Below are 24270 nucleotides of genomic sequence, written 5' to 3' on the forward strand. Positions count from 1 at the left end.
ATTTTAAATTAATTCATCTGTGTTTTGGGATATTATAACATTTCATGTATCTTTGTTGCTCTATAGTGTTGTGTATGCATGAAAGGCATGTAGAATTTTATTCATTCATTTCAACATTCACTGGTGAAAATCAGAGTTAGTCATGATTTACAGTTGTGACTATGTAAATAGTGTGCTCTGTGTGTTTGGTGGTCCAAGTGTGCATGAATGTTTCTAGGAGGAAGGGATTTGCTGAGTCATAAGGTACAGTCAGACCTCCATGTCTGTGGATTCAACCTATCTTGGATGGAAACATTTGGGGAGGGGTTACGCTTGCACTGAACAGGTACATAGTTTTTTTCTTTGTACCTAAACAATGCAGTCTAACAACTATGTGCATAGCATTTTCATTTTACTGTGTATCACAAGTTATCTAGAGGTGATTAGAAGTATCCATGAGAATATGCACAGGTTAGATGCAAATACTGTGCCATTTTATGTGGTAGGCATCCTTGGATTTTGGTATGCTCCAGGACCAACACCCTATGGATGATGTAACTGGACCAGTCCCCAATGGCTTATATAAGGAAGACTGTTTATGAATCTTTGCTCTATTAATACTGTCGATGGGCTCCAATTTCACTTGTCCCTAGAAATATACAGTGTGCACTTTCCTGAATGGTGGACTTGTACCTTCTGCATGGCCCCAATGCAGCATAGCCTATGTGGTCACTTGGAAGGAGGCCATTGTTGTCATCGCTAATGGGCCCTTGGGATTGGCGATTTTATCAAAAAGTTTTGCCATTAATGTTCAGTGGTGCTCAGGGAAAAAAAAAGTGCAGGAAAAGGCCTGAGGGAGCTGTCGCTGCATCCCCCCCCCCCCCCCCAGCATTTACCTACAGTTCCTGTCATGCTTTTTGATTTGGGTTAGAAGAGCTGGTTTCTCCTTACAGCTTCTTTTGCATGTCTCTGATTACTAATACAACTGAGTTTCTTTTGTACATCTGAGTCACTGGAATTTCTCCTTTTGGAAATGTGCACCCATGCCCTTAACTGCTAGGTACTTAACTGATTTGTAGGAATTACAGATTCAAGTCAGTAGTATAAGCCAAGGAGAATATTCTCATCCCCCACCCCCAGTGTGTGTGTGTGTGTGTGTGTGTGTGTGTGTGTGTGTGTGTGTGTGTAAAGCCAGATGTTGACACTGGGTATCGTCCTCGTTTGCTCTCCACATTATGTACTGAGCTGGGGGGAATTACTGCATCTTGAACTGGTCTAGACTCACTGGCCAATGAGCTCTAGGGGTCTTCCTGTCTCTGTCCCATCAGCACTCGGGTTACAGAGCTGTGCCTAACTTTCATGTGGGTGCTGGGCATCCCAATTCAGGTCTTCATACTTGCAAAGTAATCATTTTACACACTGATCCAGCCCCCTATTCCCAAGAGTGTAGTTTCTTCTTATGTTTTGCTACCAGTATGCTCTTATAACTAAGGGCTTGTTCACAAATTAACAAAACATTCATAATGGAATCTATGGTTCAGTGTATTTTACTTTTTATGGATTTTTTTGTTTCATTTAATGTGTGACTGTTTGGCCCGCATGTACGTATGTTGTCTGTCTACAGGCTTCGTGCTCCCAGAGATCATAAGAGGGCAATTGGTCTCCTGAAACTGAGTGATGGATAATTGTGAACCGCCATGTGGGTCCTGGGAATCAAACTCATGTCCTCTGCAAGAGCAACAGGTGCTCATTACCTCTGAGCCATCTCTCCAGCCTCTCAAATGTAATTTAGAAGGCATATTAATGGTATATATTATTAAACTGCTCTTAAGGTTTATAAAAAGGCACTATTTTTGCATTTAAATGGCAAATCAATATTATTTAGCATTCTGTGATGTTTAGGTGGTAGCTTTTTGTGTGTGTTTGTTTTTGGAGACAGGGTTTCTCTGTGTAGCCTTGGCTGTCCTGGAACTAGCTCTGTAGACCAGGTTGGCCGCCTGCCTTTACCTCGCAAGTGCTGGGATTAAAGGCTTGTGCCACTACCACCCAGCTTGGTGGTAGCTTTTCTTTCTTTCTTTCTTTCTTTCTTTCTTTCTTTCTTTCTTTCTTTCTTTCTTTCTTTTTATTTTTTATTTTTAGATGCATTGGTGTTTGACCTGCATGTCTTTGTGAGGGAGTCAGATCCACTGGAACTTGAGTTACAGACAGTTGTGAGCTGCCATGTGGGTGTTGGGAATTGAACCCAGGTCCTCTGGAGGAGCAGCCAGTGCTCTGAACCACTAAGCCGTCTCTCCAGCACCCTGTTACCTTTTCTATTACTGTTTTCAACACATGTTAAAACTTACTTCCACTTTTGTCTACATGGTCTAAGTGACACTGTTAATCTTATTACACAATAAAGTATAATAAAGTGTCATATAGTATAAAAAAGGAAATATTTTAATAGAGACCAGCCACCACCTCCTCTCCTCTCTGTCTCCCTCTCCCTTTCCTCCTCCTTTCTTTGCAGGGCTGGGAACCTAGGCCCTCACACACGGGCATCAGGCACTCTACTACTGAGCTACACCCCACACCCAGAGAACTCGTTCTTAATGGCCAGAAGAAAAATCATTAGCTAAGGGTACCTACCCATAGCAACTAATGCCTTTTTCCTCCTGCTCATTTTGAAATATTTATTTTTAAAAATCCTCTTGTAAAAAGATAGATACATACTCACTGACAAATTTAATAACAACAGAAAAGAGCAAAACAAGTAGAAGTCACCCCAGTGCTACAACAGAAGTCACTGTGGTTTAAGCCCACTGCCCACCACCATGACTCACTAGCCTGCAGTGGGGCCTGACCTCGCCTGGTCCACTGCCTGAAGGTGTGCCCCCGCAGCGCCAGGTGGCACCACAGCGCCTCTGTAGAGGGCTACCAGCTGAGCATCTTTCCTCAACTTTATTGGATGGCACTTTCAAGAGAAGTATGGAAACAGAGCAGAGGAAGGGAATTTTACTTATCATTTATATTTCTGCTTTGTATAATTCCTAAAAATAAAAGGGATTTCCTAAGAGAAAATCTGGATTAAACTTAAGTACTTCATTGAGGCAGTTTCCAAAATAGCAAGACCTTGAGGGGACTGCATTAAAGAGCTGGTGTTTCTCAAGGGGTTCCACAAGCCAGTGTTCCTGAGGGGTGGGAAACACTGAGGAAGAAATTCAGGTTTCTTGCCCAAAGGACTCCCAGTATCCTTCCAGAAGAGGTGGCCAGGCACGACCTCTGGTCTTCAGCAGCAAACCCTTTCTCATCGATAGTCACCCAAGACCAGTCCTTCGAAAACCTTGGGAAATATTTATTTGACCCTGGCGTATTATACTTTCAAGCATGTGTATAAGCAGCTTTTATAAATACTACACTTCATCCTGATTGTAAAGATGATGCAAGCCAGGCATGCAGACCCACACTCAAATCCCAGCACTCAGGAGATGGAGGCAGGAAGAACACCAGTTTGAGGCCAACCATGGCTACATAGTATCTTAAAAAACAAAAACAGGGGCGCTGGAGAGATGGCTCAACAGTTAAGAGCACTGGCTGCTCTTCCAGAGGACCTGAGTTCAATTCCCAGCAACCACATGGTGGCTTGCAACCATCTGTACTGAGATCTGGCACCCTCTTCTGGCCTTGCAGGCAGAACACTGTATACATAATAAATAAATCTAAAAACAAAAAAAAACAGACAAAGAAACAAAAAAGTCTACATATTCACTGTATAAAAGTGTCTGTGATTGTTCCATTACCAATAACCCGGGCTGAGCGTGCCTGTGCTGATACATTGTCTTTTACACTGGCCCTTGCACTCTCGTTCTCACTTGTATTATAAAGTTTTGATTTTCTTGTTTATTTTTGCCTTGAATAACATTTTATTAACTAGAAGAAAATGTTAGTCCTTGTAGTAAAATGCATATAGAATTTTCACAACTATTGTTTTATAAAATCTTTTTGATTTTGCAGCAATTTTAAACTTTTGTGGACTGAGTACAAAGAACTCTCACATACCCTCCAGTCATGGTCCTTCGGTTTTTAACACCGCAGTGTTTTATCTTGGGCCTGCTCAGTCTGTAACTAAGCTTCCTCATTCTGCGTTTAGGAAGGGCAGTGTTTGAACTCCCCATTTGACCACCCTGCTCTGCTGTCTTCTGCCTGCCCAGGTTACTATAACAACAGCACAAAGGTGGCTGTAAAGACGCTCAAGCCAGGCACCATGTCCGTGCAGGCATTCCTGGAGGAGGCCAACCTCATGAAGACCTTGCAGCATGACAAGCTGGTGCGGCTTTATGCTGTGGTCACCAAGGAGGAGCCCATCTACATCATCACTGAGTTCATGGCCAAGGGTGAGTGATGTTCACAGTCTGTAGCCCTAAAGGAGGCAAGCCCCAAAGCAAAATGTTCAAGGGTTCAGAGAACACTCTGTTTTAATGTGAAACATGCTCAATACTGGAAAGTCAGAAAGTGATAGAAAGGGTATTTTCATAAGCATAGTCAGAGGACAGAATTTTTCTTATTTACTTAAAATATGAGCAGGCATAATTCTAAAACTGCTTATTTTTTCTACATAGCAGTATTTAAATTTCTGAGTGTTGCTTAAAAATGTTAATGTAGGGTCTGTGGATGTGGCTCACACGGAGAGCTTGGATAGTGCACAGATTTAGTTCATGCGTTTTAACCCCTGGAGGTTAAATTCCCGTGTTGTGGAACCCCTAAAGAGGTTTCCGGCAGCCATCTTTCCTCCTGTTAGCCCTTTCCAGAATGGCTCTCAATCATCATTCTTTTCTTCACCTTCAGTCTGCTACAGATACACTCTCACGTTGTTTTAAATCTTTAGAAAAATGAATGAAGAAAGAAACATGAGCAACAATCTTAATTAATAATTGTTCATACATAAAGGGAGTAAAGTATGCTGTCAGAGCCAATATGTTAGTAATTGCTTTTAATGCTGGAGATCACACCTAGGTCCTCACTCACAGACGACAAGTACTCTTAGCATCCAGCTAATCGATAGGAAGTCAATTAGCCAATAGATTAGAAGCATGGTTATTACATTTTCTAAAACTGAATATCTGTTAATAACTGCTATTCAGAATAGCAGTTACTGAAAACATTCCTCAGAAGAGAACATGTTCAGTGTTGTGTTTTATTTTCACCAAGGCTGTGTAAATGAGTTCCCGTTAAGCTGTGTCCCTAGCCTCAAGGATATTGCTAAAAATAGAAATAAAAACTATATGGCTTTGGTTGCTGTAACTGAGAAACCGTACTCAAGGCTAGGTGCTTTGTGATTTCATAAACACTACTGAATTAACTAACACTATTTGAACCATAAATACAGGTGTGGAGTATAACAATATCTAAATTCATTGAGCTCTTACCATCTACCACTGTTGCCAGTGCCTTGTGTCCAAGGACGAAGTGCCATTCTGTGGTTCCGTGTCATGGGTGATGCAGTACAGTGTTTCTACCCTCCAAACCCCACACTGTCTGCCTTACATCCTCTTGCTTACATCCTTACAAGAACTCCTATAGAGCTACTGTGCCCATTTTGTGATAAGTGAGTAGACCAAGGCTACCCATGATTGGTGCTGGGAGTTCTAAGGAAAAGGAGGTATCATAGATATGAAACCGAAGGAAGTAGGAGAGGCTGCTGTCAGCGCTAGGAAACAAGCTTGTTCCCAGGCAAAAGCTCTCCTAGAGCCTCTGGCTCTTTCCTTTGCTGGAACAGGACAGAGCAAGCCTAGCCTGATGCCTACAAGGGAAAGGCCACCCCTGAGGACATGCTTCATGTCTTTCTGTCCCAGACAAGTGATCAGGCAGCTGCAGGATGTTAACACGCTGGCAAGTGCTCTACCCAGGGTCTTGTGCTTGCTGGACGACACTCCACCCACGTTCCCCCCGCAAGCCCTTTGACGGGATTGCTTTACTCCGGTGCTTGAGTTGCACTGACTGTCGTTCCTCTGTCTGCAGGCAGCTTGCTGGATTTCCTCAAGAGTGATGAAGGTGGCAAGGTGCTGCTCCCAAAGCTCATTGACTTCTCAGCTCAGGTGAAGTATCAGAGAGCCCAGTGAGTGTGTGCTCTTGCAGACACAATGTCTTATGTCAGGGAGAAGGAACTCCCTTTGAGTGCTCACAGAGGGTGTGTGTGTATGTGTGTGTGTGTGTGTGTGTGTGTACAGACATGTTGGGATATCATCTTCTGTGAAGCAGGTCAACCTCTTTATTCTGGATTACTTTCTGTAATTCATAGAAATGGTGTTCAGCACTTTGGAGAGGCAATGCCATGTTGTGTAAGTGCAGCAGCTTTTAAGTCAAGCATATGTTTAATTGTGATTCTAATATACTGATACTTTGAAGTTCTCAGTGTTCCCTGACTACTCTTCCTTGTCTCCCTCCCTGCTGGATGTCTCATTAGGAGTCTGAGATACATTCACTTGTAATGTTTCTAATACTAACCCAAGAGTTGCCTGTTTTCGGAGTCACATACTTTCTGAAGTCTGCTTATAAGCAAAGGCAAATTACCCAGAAAACAAGCAACATGCCTGGCACAGCAGGGAATGTGCATTTGAATGGTGCCAGTAGTTGCTTGGATCTGTTAGCCATGTTTGGCAATGTGCTTGTATTGTTCTTCAGTGTTGGCCATTGGAGGCTCGGGCTGAAAAAGTTACATGTGGTACAGTCCACAGTGTGTACTGGGGGAGACATTCCAGTGGACATAAACACCTAAGAGCTGTTGGAGGAAGCTGAAAACTCCTTAGGAAGGACAGTCCCCGTTGCTCTAGTGACAGTCTGAGAGGAAATACTTAGACCTCAGCTCATCATCTGAGGAGGAAATCTGAATGTAATCTGCACCACCAGCATCTGATAGAAGAGTGATGGCCATGGTGAAGGGGGAGGGAAAGGAGCATGTGATGGAAGAGTGATGGCCATAGTGGAGAAGCAGGAGGGAAAGGAGCATCTGATGGAAGAGTGATGGCCATGGTGGAGAAGCAGGAGGGAAAGGAACATCTGATGGAAGAGTGATGGCCATGGTGGAGAAGGGGGAGGGAAAGGAGCATGTGATGGAAGAGTGATGGCCATAGTGAAGAAGCAGGAGGGAAAGGAGCATCTGATGGAAGAGTGATGGCCATGGTGGAGAAGCAGGAAGGAAAGAAGCATGTGATGGAAGAGTGATGGCCATGGTGGAGAAGCAGGAGGGAAAGGAGCATGTGATGGAAGAGTGATGACCATAGTGAAGAAGCAGGAGGGAAAGGAACATCTGATGGAAGAATGATGGCCACAGTGGAGAAGCAGGAGGGAAAGGAGCATGTGATGGAAGAGTGATGGCCATGGTGGAGAAGCAGGAGGGAAAGGAGCATGTGATGGAAGAGTGATGGCCATGGTGGAGAAGCAGGAGGGAAAGGAGCATGTGATGGAAGAGTGATGGCCATGGTGGAGAAGGGGGAGGGAAAGGAGCATCTGATGGAAGAGTGATGGCCATGGTGGAGAAGCAGGAGGGAAAGGAACATCTGATGGAAGAGTGATGGCCATGGTGGAGAAGGGGGAGGGAAAGGAGCATGTGATGGAAGAGTGATGGCCATGGTGGAGAAGCAGGAGGGAAAGGAGCATCTGATGGAAGAGTGATGGCCATAGTGAAGAAGCAGGAGGGAAAGGAACATCTGATGGAAGAGTGATGGCCATGGTGGAGAAGGGGGAGGGAAAGGAGCATGTGATGGAAGAGTGATGGCCATAGTGAAGAAGCAGGAGGGAAAGAAGCATGTGATGGAAGAGTGATGGCCATAGTGAAGAAGCAGGAGGGAAAGGAACATCTGATGGAAGAGTGATGGAAGAGTGATGGCCATGGTGGAGAAGGGGGAGGGAAAGGAACATCTGATGGAAGAGTGATGGCCATAGTGAAGAAGCAGGAGGGAAAGGAGCATCTGATGGAAGAGTGATGGCCATGGTGGAGAAGCAGGAGGGAAAGGAACATCTGATGGAAGAGTGATGGCCATGGTGGAGAAGGGGGAGGGAAAGGAGCATGTGATGGAAGAGTGATGGCCATAGTGGAGAAGCAGGAGGGAAAGGAGCATCTGATGGAAGAGTGATGGCCATGGTGGAGAAGCAGGAGGGAAAGGAGCATGTGATGGAAGAGTGATGGCCATAGTGGAGAAGCAGGAGGGAAAGGAGCATGTGATGGAAGAGTGATGGCCATGGTGGAGAAGCAGGAGGGAAAGGAACATCTGATGGAAGAGTGATGGCCATGGTGGAGAAGCAGGAGGGAAAGGAACATCTGATGGAAGAGTGATGGCCATGGTGGAGAAGCAGGAGGGAAAGGAGCATCTGATGGAAGAGTGATGGCCATGGTGGAGAAGGGGGAGGGAAAGGAGCATGTGATGGAAGAGTGATGGCCATAGTGAAGAAGCAGGAGGGAAAGAAGCATGTGATGGAAGAGTGATGGCCATAGTGAAGAAGCAGGAGGGAAAGGAACATCTGATGGAAGAGTGATGGCCATGGTGGAGAAGGGGGAGGGAAAGGAGCATGTGATGGAAGAGTGATGGCCATGGTGGAGAAGCAGGAGGGAAAGGAGCATGTGATGGAAGAGTGATGGCCATGGTGGAGAAGCAGGAGGGAAAGGAGCATCTGATGGAAGAGTGATGGCCACAGTGGAGAAGGGGGAGGGAAAGGAGCATGTGATGGAAGAGTGATGGCCATGGTGGAGAAGCAGGAGGGAAAGGAGCATCTGATGGAAGAGTGATGGCCATGGTGGAGAAGCAGGAGGGAAAGGAGCATCTGATGGAAGAGTGATGGCCATGGTGGAGAAGGGGGAGGGAAAGGAGCATCTGATGGAAGAGTGATGGCCATGGTGGAGAAGGGGGAGGGAAAGGAGCATGTGATGGAAGAGTGATGGCCATGGTGGAGAAGCAGGAGGGAAAGGAGCATCTGATGGAAGAGTGATGGCCACAGTGGAGAAGGGGGAGGGAAAGAAGCATGTGATGGAAGAGTGATGGCCATGGTGGAGAAGCAGGAGGGAAAGGAGCATGTGATGGAAGAGTGATGGCCATAGTGGAGAAGCAGGAGGGAAAGGAGCATGTGATGGAAGAGTGATGGCCATGGTGGAGAAGCAGGAGGGAAAGGAGCATCTGATGGAAGAGTGATGGCCATGGTGGAGAAGCAGGAGGGAAAGGAGCATGTGATGGAAGAGTGATGGCCATGGTGGAGAAGCAGGAGGGAAAGGAGCATCTGATGGAAGAGTGATGGCCATGGTGGAGAAGCAGGAGGGAAAGGAGCATGTGATGGAAGAGTGATGGCCATGGTGGAGAAGCAGGAAAGAAAGGAGCATCTGATGGAAGAGTGACGGCCATAGTGGAGAAGGGAGAAGGAAAGGAGCCAGTAGCCCTGCCTTCTTAGCCAGCCTTAAACACCCATCCTGGCCCTGGCTCCGAGGTGCCACTGTAGGGCCATAATCAGGACCATAGTATGAAGACTACTGGCCTGCAGTAAAAGCAGCATGGCTGGGTGCAGCTGTGGACCCACAAAGCTGACAGAACAGGAAGCAGAGAAAGCAGAAGTCTGATAAATGTATCACACTGAACACAGATAAAGAGGCCCTCTGCTCCAGTGGATGTGGACTTTTCTACTAGGCCAGAGATTAAAGGACCACAGAAAAGGTTCACATGGGGCAGGGATATGGAAACATGGCACATGTGGCCTGAGACTTGCTCTTCAGTCTGGCTGAGGGTCAGTTTGTACACATAGCTCTTTGAGTCAGATGTGGTGGCAGGGTATATGCTGAATCCAAAGGATGTCTTTCTCTTTTTGCATAGGTATGCTTATTTGATTTTATACATCTTATTTGATAAAAACATTATCTTGTTGAAGTTGAAATTTCTGAGCTTAAGTATGGGTGTCTGAGGCTACGATAGAGGGTAATTTTTTCTGACTTATACATAAGATGAAGCAACAGTTGCTTTCTAAGCCTTTGTAGCTTGCAGACATGATTCCCAGAGAGACTGCTCTAACTGTGGCTGTGCAACTGGATACCAGGCAGGTGTCGGGGACTTCACTGGAACTAGTCTGAGTCCCCTTGGTGACTGGAGAAGCTCCAGCTTGTGCTGGATGAGCTCTTATTTCTATGTCCCAGAGCATCTTTCCTGGTGGATGACCCTGGGTAAAACTGCTAAATCCTCAAGGTAAACGGGAAAACTGTTGTCACAGTTTTCACAGTGTTAAGAGTGTCACAGTCAGCAGCAGCCAGGGAGATCCTGAGCATGCAGGCTTAGCACCAGCTCCTTCCTTCCTTCCTTCCTTCCTTCCTTCCTTCCTTCCTTCCTTCCTTCCTTCCTTCCTTTCTCCCTCCTGTCCGTCCATCCATCCGTCCTTCCTTCCTTTCATCTTCCCACCCTCCTTCTATCCCTCTCTCCCTTCGTTCCTTCATAGATTGAACCCCAGGCCTTGTACACATGACACTTGTGTCTGTCACTTAGCTATACCCCTAGCTGAATATGCTTTCTTTGTAACTAAGCTCTAAATCCTTTTGAGTTCATATTTATTCAAGGCACAGCCTCACCCAGACTCTCACCCGTTAATGACAGCCTTGCTGTCATTATTGTTTGTTCTGTTTGCTTGTGACTTTTCCTGCTGTTACTGAGGCGGTGGACTCAGCTCACCCCTGCCTGAAGTCACATCCCTCACACACTGACTTCTGCAATCCTTCTGAGACCACTGCGATGCTCTCGGTTCCATTTCCGGGGTCATTACCCAGTGTGCTGCCTCCTCTTTCGTGTGCTTTTCTTAAAGTCTTCGTATCAATTGAGCCCTCTCTTAACGTCTCACCTGCTTCTAGTTAACTTTGTCCATTTTCTGTGGTGAATCACATGAGACAGTGAATATTAATAAAATCAATCCAAGCTCATAGCTGGTGGCCAGATACTTAGATAATCCACCCCCACACCCTCTATCTTTTCCCCAGCTTCTCTTGAGGTGGAAATCAGATGAGCGCACTCGGCATGCGAGCCCTAACTTAATCAGCAGTTAATATGTCGATGGTCACTCTGTCCTATTATCACTGTCATATATGGTCAAGAGTGGAGAAAATGAGTGGTCACCATGGATACCACTATAGTCAACAGTAGAGATTGGTTATTGGGACTGGAGATGGGTCTGCTAACAATCATAGCCTCAGAAGAGTGAGGAAAAGTGTGAGGGGCAGAGTTGGGACTTCCCCATGACCTACTTCCTCTCTACATTCTCTTCCCCACCCTCTCTGGGTGCCCAGCTGAGACAGAAAACCCCTGGTGCACATGGCCACCTCCCAGTTCATGTGAGAGCTGACTTCATCACTTCCTGTCTCAGAAAAGCTCTGAAAAGTCTCATGGGGCCCACGTGTAATCCATGCTCTTCAGCCACCCCCTTCAGCCCATGTACCTACTGCTCACTGGGTGGAGATGAAGAAATTTTGTCAAGAACACATCTCCTTGTAATTAATGAAGCAGTTCTGTGCTTTTCTAAGCGATGTTTCTAAGCAGAAGACCATTTCGTAAACTCCAGCTGTTAGAAGAAACACGCTTGGCAGGAGAAGAGGTGGAAAGTAGTTAGGAACACCCTGGGGCAGCACCAGAGGTGGAATCACAGGCTTGGAAAACAGAGAAGAAAATAAAGTACAGAATTCAGAAGGACCTTGCAGTGATCAGATCAATCACTTTGTCTTTCCAACCCAGAGAAACAAAGCATTTATTGCTACCTGGCAGCAACATCTCTGAGATGCCAGCTTCACCAGAAATGAAACACACTTATCTCTGAGCAAAGCTGCAAAAGCCAATTCGTTATGATCATGTGATCATGGCAACAATTAATGTTTGTTTTAGCATCTTCTAGTTGGTAAAACATGCCCTTACCCAATGAGAGCCCAACAACTTGAATGATTTATATTGCTATCTAATATGTTTTGCAAATGAGTGAGTAAACTTGAACATTCAGGGGGAATCCTCAGACTCCGTCCTGGTACTTCTGACTACAGATAATTGGTTCTTTCACCTGTGCCTCATTGTCATTTGGTGATTAGGGTTCACCCTGTGACAACTTTGTACCTGGCCTACCGCGATGGGCATTTTTCCGCTTTCGCAGGTCTTTGCCTTGCTGACGAGTTAATGATTTCTTTAACTCCTCATCTTTCCATTCATCTTTTTTGTCAACATACATCTTTCTTTCTTCTGAGTCTGGCCCTGAACTCCTGATCCTCTTGCCTCTGCCTCCCTCATGCTAGGATTACACATATGCACCCCTGTCTAAATCTTTGTATTATGCAGTAATTATCCTCAAGATGCATTTTTTCATTGGTATTAAATTTTAAGTCACAGTTTAAGTTTTAAGTTAGCAAGCTGAAGAAAGGAATAAACCTGAGCATATTTATCACCTCTTTCTATACCCAGGAGACTGATCAGACTGTGATAAATAAGCTGGAAGGGTCAGGATGGAAAAGTCCTTAGGAAGCTTCTAAAGTATCTGCCAGTATCATCAGATGCAGTATAATGTGAATGTTGTTTCTTTGCTCTGTCTTCGGGAGGAACTGAAAAGAAATCAGGCTCTCATTTCCCAGCTATGACTGTTATCCAGCATCTTTCCTTCACCATCACCATTGCTCCCATAATATCCTGATAAAACAGTGGTTCTCAACCTGTGAGTCAAGAACCCTTTGGACTTCGAATAGGCCTTTCACAGGGATCGCCTAAGACCATCAGAAAACACAGATATTTGCATTACTATTCATAACAGCAGCAAAATCGAAGTTATGAAGTAGCAATGAAAATAATTTTGTGGTTGGAATCACAACACGAGGAACTGTAAAGGGTCACAGCATTAGGAAGGTTGAGAACCACTATAATAAAGGAACTACTTTATGTTCAAAGCCTTACTTCAAATTTAAAAAATAAATTCAGCACTGGGAATTGAGCCCTAGACAGGTGCATGCAAGGCAAGCACTGTACCACCAAGTTACACATCAGTCCTTCAGCACTGCTGTCTGTAGCCTGACTGCCGATGCCACTGACCAGTTTTCCTCAACAGAGGAAGAGGCACTGGCGCACAGGATTCAGCTTGGTGGCAAGTGGAACCACCAGCGCCCAGCTTGACTTGAACATCTTCTAGGAGGCCACATTCTCTGCTGCTTTCCCAGTCCTTCCTCTTTCCTGGCGTTCTCACGGGCGCCTCTCTACTGCGGCCTTTGCACTTTCAGGTCCTCTTGATAGCACAAGAGTGGGAAAGACCAGCAATGAAGTGGGAATTAATTAGTTCCAACAGAGTATTGTGATATGAATGCTGCTGTAGGTAAAGGGGCCATGTGGATCAGGACAAGATGCCTCAATGTGCATCATTAGGGAGTGGTTGCCTGGAAACCATGACTTCCCAATGCACAAGAGCCTATACAATTAGTGCTTCCTTCATCCTGTGAAACAGAAGAAACACTGCTACATTTTTCAGATGGCAAAAGATAGTGTGAATGATCCAGAAAACATTAGCCTACGAGCCAGGAAACAGGCTTCTCTCTGGAAACGGTCACTCCAAGGCCCCAGTCTTCCTCACCTCCAAGGCCACACACCCATTAGGTGTCCCACAGCCTCAGCTCTAACATTCCATGATACAGAAAAGCTTTTTCTGCATGAATTGTTCCTCTGTTATAATTAATGATTTTGATGTTCAAAACAAAGGGACACAAATATATCACATTATTTTAGTAATCAGATTCAGGCATGGCAATGTTCTCTTTTCAAAATTAAAAATATTTTAATTGATAAAAATAATTGTACATATTTATAATGTACAGTGTGATTACTTTTGTCTGTTATTTTTGAGACAGAGTCTTGCTATGTAGCCCAGGTTGGCCTCCAACTCATCATCCTTCTGCCTCTGCCATGAAAGTCCTGGGATTATTGCATGTGCTACTGTCCCCAGTGCAATGTGACTTTTGAAAAAAATTAACCCATTTTTATCATGTGTACATGTCTGTGCACAGCATGCATGTGAAGGTCGAAGGACAATCTGCAGGAGTCTCTTCTCTCCTTCTATCATGCGGAATCCCGCCATCAAACTCAAATCAAGCTTGGCTGCAAGCACTATTACCTGCTCAGTCATCTCAGTGAACATTCAAAAATCACTGCCCTAACTGTTTCGAGATACACAATAAGTTACTGGTAACTGCTGTCACCCTACTGTACTTTAGAACACTAGACTTCATCCCACATAGTTACTGGAATTTGTCCCCATTTCTCTTTATCCATTTGAATAACGAGTTTCATTCAAACATCGTTTTAAGCATGTGACAACCCTTGGGGCCGTGAAAACTTACAAAATGGACAGTGAAACTGGGGCCGATGTCAGGATTGCGTAACTAGATAATATGCAGTTTTCTTCCAGGAAAAAATAGAAAAACACTTCACTGTCGGTTAAAAATAGCGAAAAACAGGAACTCTTTTGGGGGGCAAAGGGGCGCAGCACAGTGGCAGAAGGAGTGTGGTTATAGACTGCAAACAAGACAGAAGAGTCCAGCCTGCTGGAGAACCTTGTCTTGTTTTCTTTGGGGTTTTGTTGTTTTGTTTTCAGGATTTGATTGTTTTATTATTTATTTATTTTTTTAGAATGAGCCTCAGTCTTTCTCTAAGCTGGCCTTGAACTCTCAGTCCTCCAGCTTCCAGTTGCGGGGTTCTGGGGTTACAGGTGTGTGCTATCACGGCTGTCCTTACTCTTGTTTTAGCCTGGCTGGACAGCTTCCTAGCACCAAGAAGAACCTGTGAGTCAAATCAGCCGCAAATCTTGATACTGTTTTGTCCAGGGATGACAGTTTCTAGTTTGTGTTACCGTAAGTCACAAACCAGCTTCCTCTTTGAGAACTTGTCATGGTGTCCTGCAAGACTAGACTTACATGGAGTGGACTAGGGTCATTACCAGATGTGACATTCACAACACTTCCAAAGAAACTCTGCCTGTGTTCTCTTTACTTCTCCACATGGCGGCCTCTTTTCTCCTTCACCCATAGCACGCAGGAAGTACAGCATGCAGGGATCACAGCCTGGCACCTCACTAGGGATGGGATAAGCAAGACACATTCCTGTCTCCCGGAAGAAAACGGCTAAGTGTGGGAGGCAGGTGAGTTGTGGAGGAGAACGAGTTCAGCACCAGGAGTGCGGCCAGAGCTGTCTGATATGCACCTTATGTGGCTTTCAGAGCACTGTGGAGGCAGAGGCTGGAACCCAGGGGCGCAGGCTGGCTGGCTGTGGGGACTGAGAATCACCCCCCAGCTTGGGAAAGGCTATAGACTGCAGACGTGAGTTTTGACAGCGAGAAGGTAGCGCCTAGAAAAGAGAGCAAGAGGTTTGCAAGGGAAGCATGAGGTGAAGTGAGAGGCGAACGAACGAGCAGGACAGACACAGGTTTTAAGGAACCTGGAAGTGTCGAGCAGAGTCAAGAGGAGCAGCAGTGAACTGTTTTGTAGATAACTCTAGTTTAAACCTGTATTAAAGCATGAGCAAGCATGCTCAGCCAAAGCTCTCACCAGGACTTTGGCAGTTTTGCTGTTTTCGCCAATATTTTGACACTTAGTGCTTAATAGACAGTGTTTGCAGTCACTGTGATACCCTTGCATATTCTCCACACCATCTGCACATGAAGAGTGGATTGCTATCTTTTCACTAAGATTATAATTTGTTGTTGCTGTTCTATTTTCCTTTAAATCTGCATCAGGAAAGACGGGATAGGAAGAGAGTGAGGAGTTGTGTTTCATCCCAGAACATGTCCTAGAGGCTTCCTTCTGAAGCAGCTGCCCCCCTTTCCCACTATCTCCTCTAAAACCAAGAAGCACTTTGGTCAGGGAGACCTCAGCCTCAAGTAGTTGACCCTTTGTCTGGACACAACTAAAGCTCTCAGCCAGGCGGATTCCTGGTGACGCCACAACAGCACAAGCTCCTGAGGTATGGAATCATGGCAGGCTGGTTGGCACAACTCTGGAGTGACAGGAATTGACTGAACTCTGCAGCAGGAATGCACTGTCAAGTCTGGCCTTGACATGCTGGATACAAAAATGATTAGAAAGGAGGTCCATGGTTTGGACATGACTTGAGTGTGGACCCCAAGGGCCTATGTGTAGTGAGTGTGGATGTGTTTGGAGATTTTGAAGGTCATGAGCACTTTAAGAAATGGCTTTTCCTGGGGAATCACAAGACTGGCCCACTCCCTGCCCTCTGGTTTCCGTCTTGCCACTGTGGCTAGTACCTGAAAGAACACTTAAAAAGAGAAAAGTGGGAAAGGATTATTTTGGTTCATGATTCCAGATGTTTCAGTCTGTGGTCAGCTTGCTCCAGTGTTGTAGGCCTGTGGTGATGGAAACACATGGTGGCAAAGGCCTGTCAGAGCAAACTTGCTTACCATATGCTTGCTGTGAAGCAGAGAACGAGAGATAAAGAGGAAGGGTCCAGAATATATTCTTCAAAGATATCCCCCAGTGACATCTAACCAGGTCTCACCTTCCAATAATGCTATGCATATCCATTGTGAACTCAGGGCTAGAGACTTGGCTCAATGGTGATACGTTTGCCTACTACACACCAAGTATTGGCTTCCATCCCTAGTGCTGTGAGAAAAATAATTAATTCATAAATGGGTTAATCGATCTATCAAACCTCATGCTTCATTCACCTCTCAATAGCACCTCTGTGGTCTCTTAGCTGGAGACTAAGCCTGCAACATGATTTTGTTAGGGACAGTTCCTATTCAAGGGATAGCAGGAGCCCTTGCCAGAGCTGCCATTATGCTATGAGCTAAATAGGCCTCCATTCTTTAAAATTCCCTTGCCTCTGGTGTTTTACTATAGTGATAGAAAAGTGACTGGGTAATACAGGAAGAACTACAGTCTGGAGAGACAGTGCATGACAAAATGCTCAGTTGTCTACACTGAGCAGCTAAGGGACTGGCATCATAGGCACCGGAGTGGGAATAAGGTTTGGTATGCTGTGAGCACCAGCTACAGGCATCCTGGGTTTCAAATGCTTTGCTATGGGATCTGGGACTTGGAAGGTGGGTGGAGCTGAAGAGGTCTGGAAGGTTTAGCTATAGACACATTTAAACAAGGGCTCAAGAGACAGTGTGAAGGGAGAAAGGATGTCCCTGGCAGAATCCCAGGGACAGTGCTGAGTGAGCAGGTATAAAGGGCATCTGGGTTCACCAAGAGCACGGTGTCCTTTGTAGAAAAGGCAAGGCCACAGAGCCAGCTACATATGGAGGTCAGATCTACTGAGAACAAAGAAACTTACATTGCATTTTGGGGTAAGGGCATCTTTGGAGAACTCTGCTAGCCCCTCTTGGCGCCCTGGTTTGGGGAAGCCACACGCCCCATGTTCTCTGCCTGACTGCTGTTCCCTGTCCTCCCTTCCTCCCTTCCTCCTCACAGGCCACTCCCTACACCTATTTCCAGGGAAAGTGCTCTCTCTCCATTTGCACACAGAGGGAACTGTAAAGTCTTTATTCATTTTAAAAGTAGGCTTATGTTAAATCTTTCTTGGGAAGGTGGAAATGGAAATGAGATTACATGGAGAGAAACATTTTAGTTATTGGTCTTAAAAAGAAATGTTGGCTTCTGCTGAGAAGAGCTTTCTCCTTCCCCTCAGAGGATGTGCTTTGTGACATCTGTGGTCTCGTAGACCCCAGGTTTGGTAAAGTACAGTAAAGTCGAGTCACAAACAGTAGCTTTCACCCCATTTAAGGACCATTTAAATGTTTGACCTGAAGTCATCTTGTGCCTGGAACACTCCCTTGGGTTTCCTGGAGGTGCATGCGGTGTGTGGGGTGAGGGGGTGTTTCTTAGTTCTGCATTTCCCACTGGGAAGTTCTTTCTAGACTCCACTGCCATTTCTATGACAATAGTCTGCCCCACGGCACTGGAACAAGAAAGACAGACACAGCACAGCACCTGCCTGTTTCCTTCTCTCCTCGTGCCCTCTACACTTCCCCTCCTCTGCAGCCGCCATGCCACCTCTGGACCCATGAGATCATTTTCAGTTTGCACATTTGAGAACTTATGGCATTTGTCTTCAAATATTTGAGGTGGTTAGTATGCTGACTAGCCTGACTTGCTCAGTACACATTGCATACATATAGTGAACTATCACATTATACCTGCAAATAAGTATAATTGTGTCTGTGTCTGTGTGTGTGTTAAGAAAATATTAAACAACAAGGTACCCAGGCACAAGTTGTCTTAGTTAGGGTTTCCATTTCTGTGATAAAACACCATTAAAAGGAAGCAACCTGGGAGGAGAGGGTTTATTTCATCTATTACTTCTAAGTATACTTCCCATCTCCATCACTGAGGAAAATCAGGGCAGGAATCCGGAGGCAGAAACAGAAGCAGAGGCCGTGGAGGAACGGTGCTTCCTGGCTTGCTCCCCATGACTCACCCAGCCTGCTTTCTTATACACCCCAGGACCATCTGCACAGTTATCATCAACCCAAAACAAAACAGAATTCAATGATATGAGAAGTTCAGTGTTTGACATCTGGTACCAACTCACAATCTTCCGGGCTCCAAAGGGCCTAGGCATCAGCACAGTCTGGCACTGCCCTCTGCAGCACACAGAGCTGGTCTTATAGGCTCAGGCCAGCTTCACTCCACACCTGCTGCTGTCACTGGTGGTTGTCCATGGTACTGGCATCTCCAACATATTGGGGTCTCTGCTGCAACCTGGCTGCACTTCACCAATACCTCTCCTGGGCTCCCTTCAGGGGCTCTGATGCTGCCATGTGGTGCCAAGCCTCAACTCCTCCCCATGACCCTTTAGTCCTGGGGCTTCCTTTTACTTCCAGGAATCTTGAGGCAGGAGCTGATGCAGAGGGCATGGAGGGGTGCTGCTTAGTGGCTTGCTCCTCATGGCTTGCTCAGCCTGCTTTCTTATAGCGCCCAGGACCACCAGCCCAGGGATGGCGCCACCCACAATGAGCTGGGCTCTTCCCCCATCAATCACTAATTTAAAAATTGCCCCGCAGGCTTGCTTGCTGGCCAATCTGATAAGGCCACTTCTTCAATTCAGGTTCTCTCTTTCTAAATGACTCCGGCCTGTGTCAAGCTGACATAAAAATTGGCTTGTACCCATGAATTGCAGACAGGGAGCTGGCTCCTAGCTCTTCTTTCTCGTCTCCTCAGCTTCCTTCTCCCCAAGTTTCACTGCGTAGGCAGGCCAATTTCCAGTTTCTCTTTTCTTCCCCCTCTTCCCCTCTTTTTCCCTTCTTCTCTTTGCTCTCTTGTTCTTGGGTTTTTAAAATGGAGCTCGAAGATGGCTTGGTATGCAAAGCACTTGCCATACAAGCAAGACTGAGTTCACATCCCCCAAACCCAGGTAAAGCTGAGGTGGGCACAAATGGCCCTGGACATTCAGCCAATCAGAAATCAAGAAAGACCGGTCTCTAGGAAAGTGGGAGGCAACGGCTGACACCCGAGGTTTCCCACTGACTACATGTGTACTATGGCATGTTCATGCCCTGCCCCCATACACGTCAGACACACATACACAATTGTGGTTAAAATATATGTAACATCAAATGCAGCAGTCTGACCATATTTAGTGCCGCCAGCAGCATTAAGTCCACTTATGTTGTTGTAAAACCTAAAGCACTTCTAGAACCTTCCTCCTTTGGTCAGCCAAAATAATGCACTCACCAACGCCGCTCACCGTCGCCCCCTCAGTGGCCCTTGGGGATGCCCTCCTGACCCTCTGCTGTCCGTCTTTCTAAGTCTGACTATGTGCCTCACCACCCGAATGACTTTCATCCCTGGCAACTCCCCTCAGTGGGTTCCCACCAGACCTAGAGCCCCAGTGGTCGACCGCACCCTCCTTCCTCGGCGCTGCACCTCACAAGTGCATTTCTGTCTCAGCACCTTTCCCAAATTTACTTTTGGGAGCTGCTGTCCTTTGCCTCACCTCGCGGCCACAGTCTTGCTGCCAGTGTGTGTCTTCCCACCTAAGCCATTTCTCTGCAAACCCTGCCTGCTCCGGGGTTCTCTGTCGTCACCTCTGAGCATTTCTTCCATAGCATGAACAGTTAATATTCCAGTGAGTCCTTCTTTACCTTTGAACCATCAGTGTGTAGCAACAGTGTGTCGAAGACAGTAAGTGCTGAGCAAAAACTCACTGAATTATTGGCCACTTGAAGTGGGGCACACCTACCTCCCTTGCCCCCCGCAGCTCTGAACCAGTGACTGGAAGGATGTGTGTCATCTTGGAGGTTGTCTGGGTCACAGGTGTGAACAGAGCATTTTCACTTTCCCCTTCTCTGTGTTTATTGACCTGCACAAAACTTGCCTGGAGGTCAGAACAAAAGTGAGAGAAGAAGGAAGTGGAGTCTGAGTACCTGGGCTGTCAGAGAAACAAGAGAGGCTTTGCTTCACATTTCTTGTGACATAAAGAACACCAGGAAGAGCGAGGAATTATAAATGAGCCATTGGAAACTGAGGGTGGGGGCTGGGGCAGTGCACAGCAGAACAGGTTTCTCTCTCGGCCTTTCTGGGCCTCCCGTTGGTACAGAATTCACCTTGATTCTGGAATTCACACGGTGAAGGCACACTTCTCTACAAAATTACCAGTTGTAGCTGGTAGAAAAATTTTCAGTTGTTCCACCAAGTGTTTTTAACCATTTCCTGGATCGTGCTCTATATTACACAACCAACTCCTTGTTCCTGGTGCATTCCTACACTGTGTGATCCTCTTGTTGACTGTAGACCCTCTGCTTCATCCCTCTCTCAACTCCCTTGAAGCCCACACTGTTAGCTTTCACGTAATGAATAGTCCTGGGGTCCCTGGATGCTTCCCTCACTACGACACAGAGCTCTGGTTCACTAGGTGCCTCTAAGCACACCTCCCGCTGTCCCCAGCAATCCTCTTCTTCAAACTCAGGCCTGTTTCTTGACTTCCTGCCCTCCAGGATTCTGTCTTCTCTTCAATGAGCCATTCTGTGCAGTGATATACCTCTGCACTGATGTACTTCTGCACTGATGATGTACCTCTGCACTGATGATGTACCTCTGCACTGATGTACCTCTGCACTGATGTACTTCTGCACTGATGTACCTCTGCACTGATGTACCTCTGCACTGATGATGTACCTCTGCACTGATGATGTACCTCTGCACTGATGTACCTCTGCACTGATGTACTTCTGCACTGATGATGTACCTCTGCACTGATGTACCTCTGCACTGATGTACCTCTGCACTGATGTACCTCTGCACTGATGTACTTCTGCACTGATGATGTACCTCTGTACTGATGTACTTCTGCACTGATGTACCTCTGCACTGATGTACCCCCACTGTACCTTTGGTCTTGGTCTGTCTCTAATGCTCTAATTTAGTTTTTTTGCATTCTGAAGGACTGTAATTTTTTACTAGACACTGTGGGTCTAGTAGAACTGTCTACCTCTGAGTGCATTGCACCTCCTATCTCTTGCTCCAATGGCTCCCTCCAGCCCACTGCTTTCTTGGTTTCTCCATACACACTGACCATGCCCAACTAATTGCTTTTTCTTCCTGCTCCAGAACCATTCCCATCCATGGCTCATCTCCTCACACTGATGGCAGCATCACCCTCAGAGTGCCAAGCCCCACCTTGACACTCACCCAGCCTTGCACAGGTGACCCCCACCCCGCTACCTCCAGTGCCGTACCCCTCCTGACGATTTACAGAGTAACTGTGTAGCTGGTCTTTGCCTCTGGTTTCCCCACTCCTAAGTGCTGTGGAATGACAAGCATTGACTCAGACCTTGCTCAGAGCTGCCCAGAGCTTTATGCATCTCTCAGGAGAGGCAGAGCCCTGATAAAGGCCATTGGTCTGCAGTTTATATTAGATGATCTTCCAGGGGTTATTTCTCTTCATAGATTTCTGTTATTTGTTAGAAATCTGTGTCGCAGGGTCTCACTTGCATTTCTTATTCCAAGTTTCATCTTAAGTGCTTGTTTAAGTCTGTATGTATCTAGGTCTTGTTATCTGTAGCTAGGGACAAGCTAGGATGTCCTCAGGTCTTGCATGACCCTGGCTGGGAAGCACCGCTCTGGGAAAGTTGCTGGGTGGTGAGAGATCATTTTGTAGACTATCCTGTCAGAAGCACATCTGCTGGAGGAACTAGACTTTTGTCACACTCTTAACTCAGGGAAGCCCAGAGACAGCTGCCCAACCCAGTGGGCTCAGAAAAATTCTGACTGGAGAGTGGACACGTTTGTTCCAGTGTCGTTCCAACCTCTAGCCCTCCTGCTTCCATATCCATAAGGAAAAGCTGGATAGGCACAAGGAAAGTCTTCACAGGCTTCGTCCGTAAACATGGGTTGTTTTGAAAACTCACTTCAAAGGGGAAGAAATATAAATAAAGATGACCTGAATCTGTTTCAGGTTTATTTGGAATTTATTAGCTCTTGTCACAAACTTCCTTGAAGTTCATCACAGAGCAAGTGAGTTAGCGATTGCTCACAGAGCCCAGCTCAACCAGTTGAAGTGCAGTGTGTGCCTGTGATCTGTTTCCTTTGTTTCTGCCTTGGTGTCTGTTATTAGAAAGTAAACATGATAGACAAGGGCTGTTTCTAGGAGACCACTGCGTCCAGAATAGGGTGGGGGTTGTAGAAGGGAGGACTGTGTTAGCAGATAGACAGATGGGTGGATGGATCAATAAATACAATCCTTACAAACAAGGAAGACTCCCCGCCTCAGAAGGACCATGACCTTCTGTCCTTTGATAAACTAACAGTGAGCCACTGGTATCACTTATTGGTGAGGCCATTGGGTTCATTCCCAGCAACAGCAATAATAATGATAACAGCAACAACATGCTGACAGTGAGTGTACCAAGAGTAGTCTAGTGAAGCTATGATGACCAGAATTCCAAAGTACATGCCAAACTGTTTCTTCAACCCCTAACATTGATATTATTGTATAAAAACAAACTAACACTGGAAATCCTTCAAAGCTAATATAGCATGAAACAAGGCTTTAGAAGGTTCTGGGAAAGTATGTTCAGAATTTTAATTATTTAAAATAGCATTTTAGCCTGGTCTGGTGCTGTCAAAATGTAATACCAGCTGCTCAGAAGGCTAAGACAGAAACAGATCAAATGTCAGGCCAGCCTGGGCAACCTACTGAGAGCCTGACTTAAAATTTTAAAAATAATAATTTCAGAAAGATGTAAAGGAGCTGGAGAGAAGGCTCAGCAGTTAATAGCACTTGTTGCTCTTGCAGAGGACGTGGGTTCAGTTTCCAGCACCTACATCGCAATTAACAACCTTCTGTACCTCCTGTTTTTTTAGAGGATCCGGTGCCCTCTTCTGACCACTAAGGGAACTGCATGCACGTGGTATAAAGATATACATTCAGGCAGAACACCCATAAAACTAGAATAATAAATAAAAATTTTTTTAAGATGTAGAAATAGGCCTGGGACACTGGAATAAAGCTCAATGTTTAGTATGCCCAAGGCCATAGGTTCAGTCCCCAGTACCAAAATAATAATAATAATAATGATAATATAAAAAATAAAATAGGGCATATATTATTATTAGAAATCAGTGCTTGTTTGCTGTAGAACTATTGGAAAAGTAGAACCCAAATTCTGATTCCAAACATCTGTTTATTCTTATGCTATATTCTTATTTTATTTTTGAGTAATATTTTAAGTTTAATTAGTATTAATGATGGATAATGTAATCAATGATTACAGTGGATAAAAAGAAAAAAATCAGTTACCTTGTAGTTTTTAAGCTAAAACTCCTTTCCCAGCTTCTCCCTCCAAACACGAGGGTACACTCTGCTCCCCTCCTGTGTATTCTATGTTGCAGCTCTATCATGTATCCTACAGAGGGATCTTGTACATCTATTTGTCATCTTAGCATCTTCCTGTGGCCATGCTCTGGTTTATGTAGCCACACTCTGTGGCCTTCTCTGTGGCCTGCTATGATTTATGTAGTCACATCTTTCTTCTTAGACATTCATATTGCTTTTTTAGGGCTTTGTTGTTTGGTATGGTTTTGGGTTTCTTACTGTGACAAACATGGATGATGACATGTGAAGGCCCACGTACACAGATTTGTGAAGTATGTTTGAAGGATAAATCCTTGATTGTAGACCTACCACTCCCAAAGTGTGTGTTCATTTTTAATTTGGTTAGTTGTTCATAAAAGTCTTAAAAATGGAAGAGTATCTTTTTATTTATTTTTTTGCCCAAACTAAATGTTGCTATTTATTCTCTGATCCAATCCAGTAAATCTAA

General features: G+C 45.5%; 1 protein-coding gene across 4 annotated transcripts in view; it reads left to right on the forward strand.

Annotated features, from left to right (window-relative positions):
* Lyn (LYN proto-oncogene, Src family tyrosine kinase) overlaps positions 1-24270 on the forward strand; it is a 124050-nt gene that overhangs the window by 75336 nt on the left and 24444 nt on the right. For all 4 annotated transcript variants that reach the window (XM_052717641.1, XM_052717642.1, XM_052717638.1 and 1 more), the window contains exons 9-10: positions 4170-4352; positions 5977-6053. In XM_052717641.1, coding sequence (XP_052573601.1) covers positions 4170-4352; positions 5977-6053 — 260 coding nt within the window. The remainder of the gene's footprint in view (positions 1-4169; positions 4353-5976; positions 6054-24270) is intronic.

Source organism: Peromyscus californicus, unplaced genomic scaffold (assembly GCF_007827085.1).
Source record: "Peromyscus californicus insignis strain IS unplaced genomic scaffold, ASM782708v3 Scaffold_5__1_contigs__length_169319896, whole genome shotgun sequence".
NCBI lineage: Eukaryota > Metazoa > Chordata > Mammalia > Rodentia > Cricetidae > Peromyscus > Peromyscus californicus.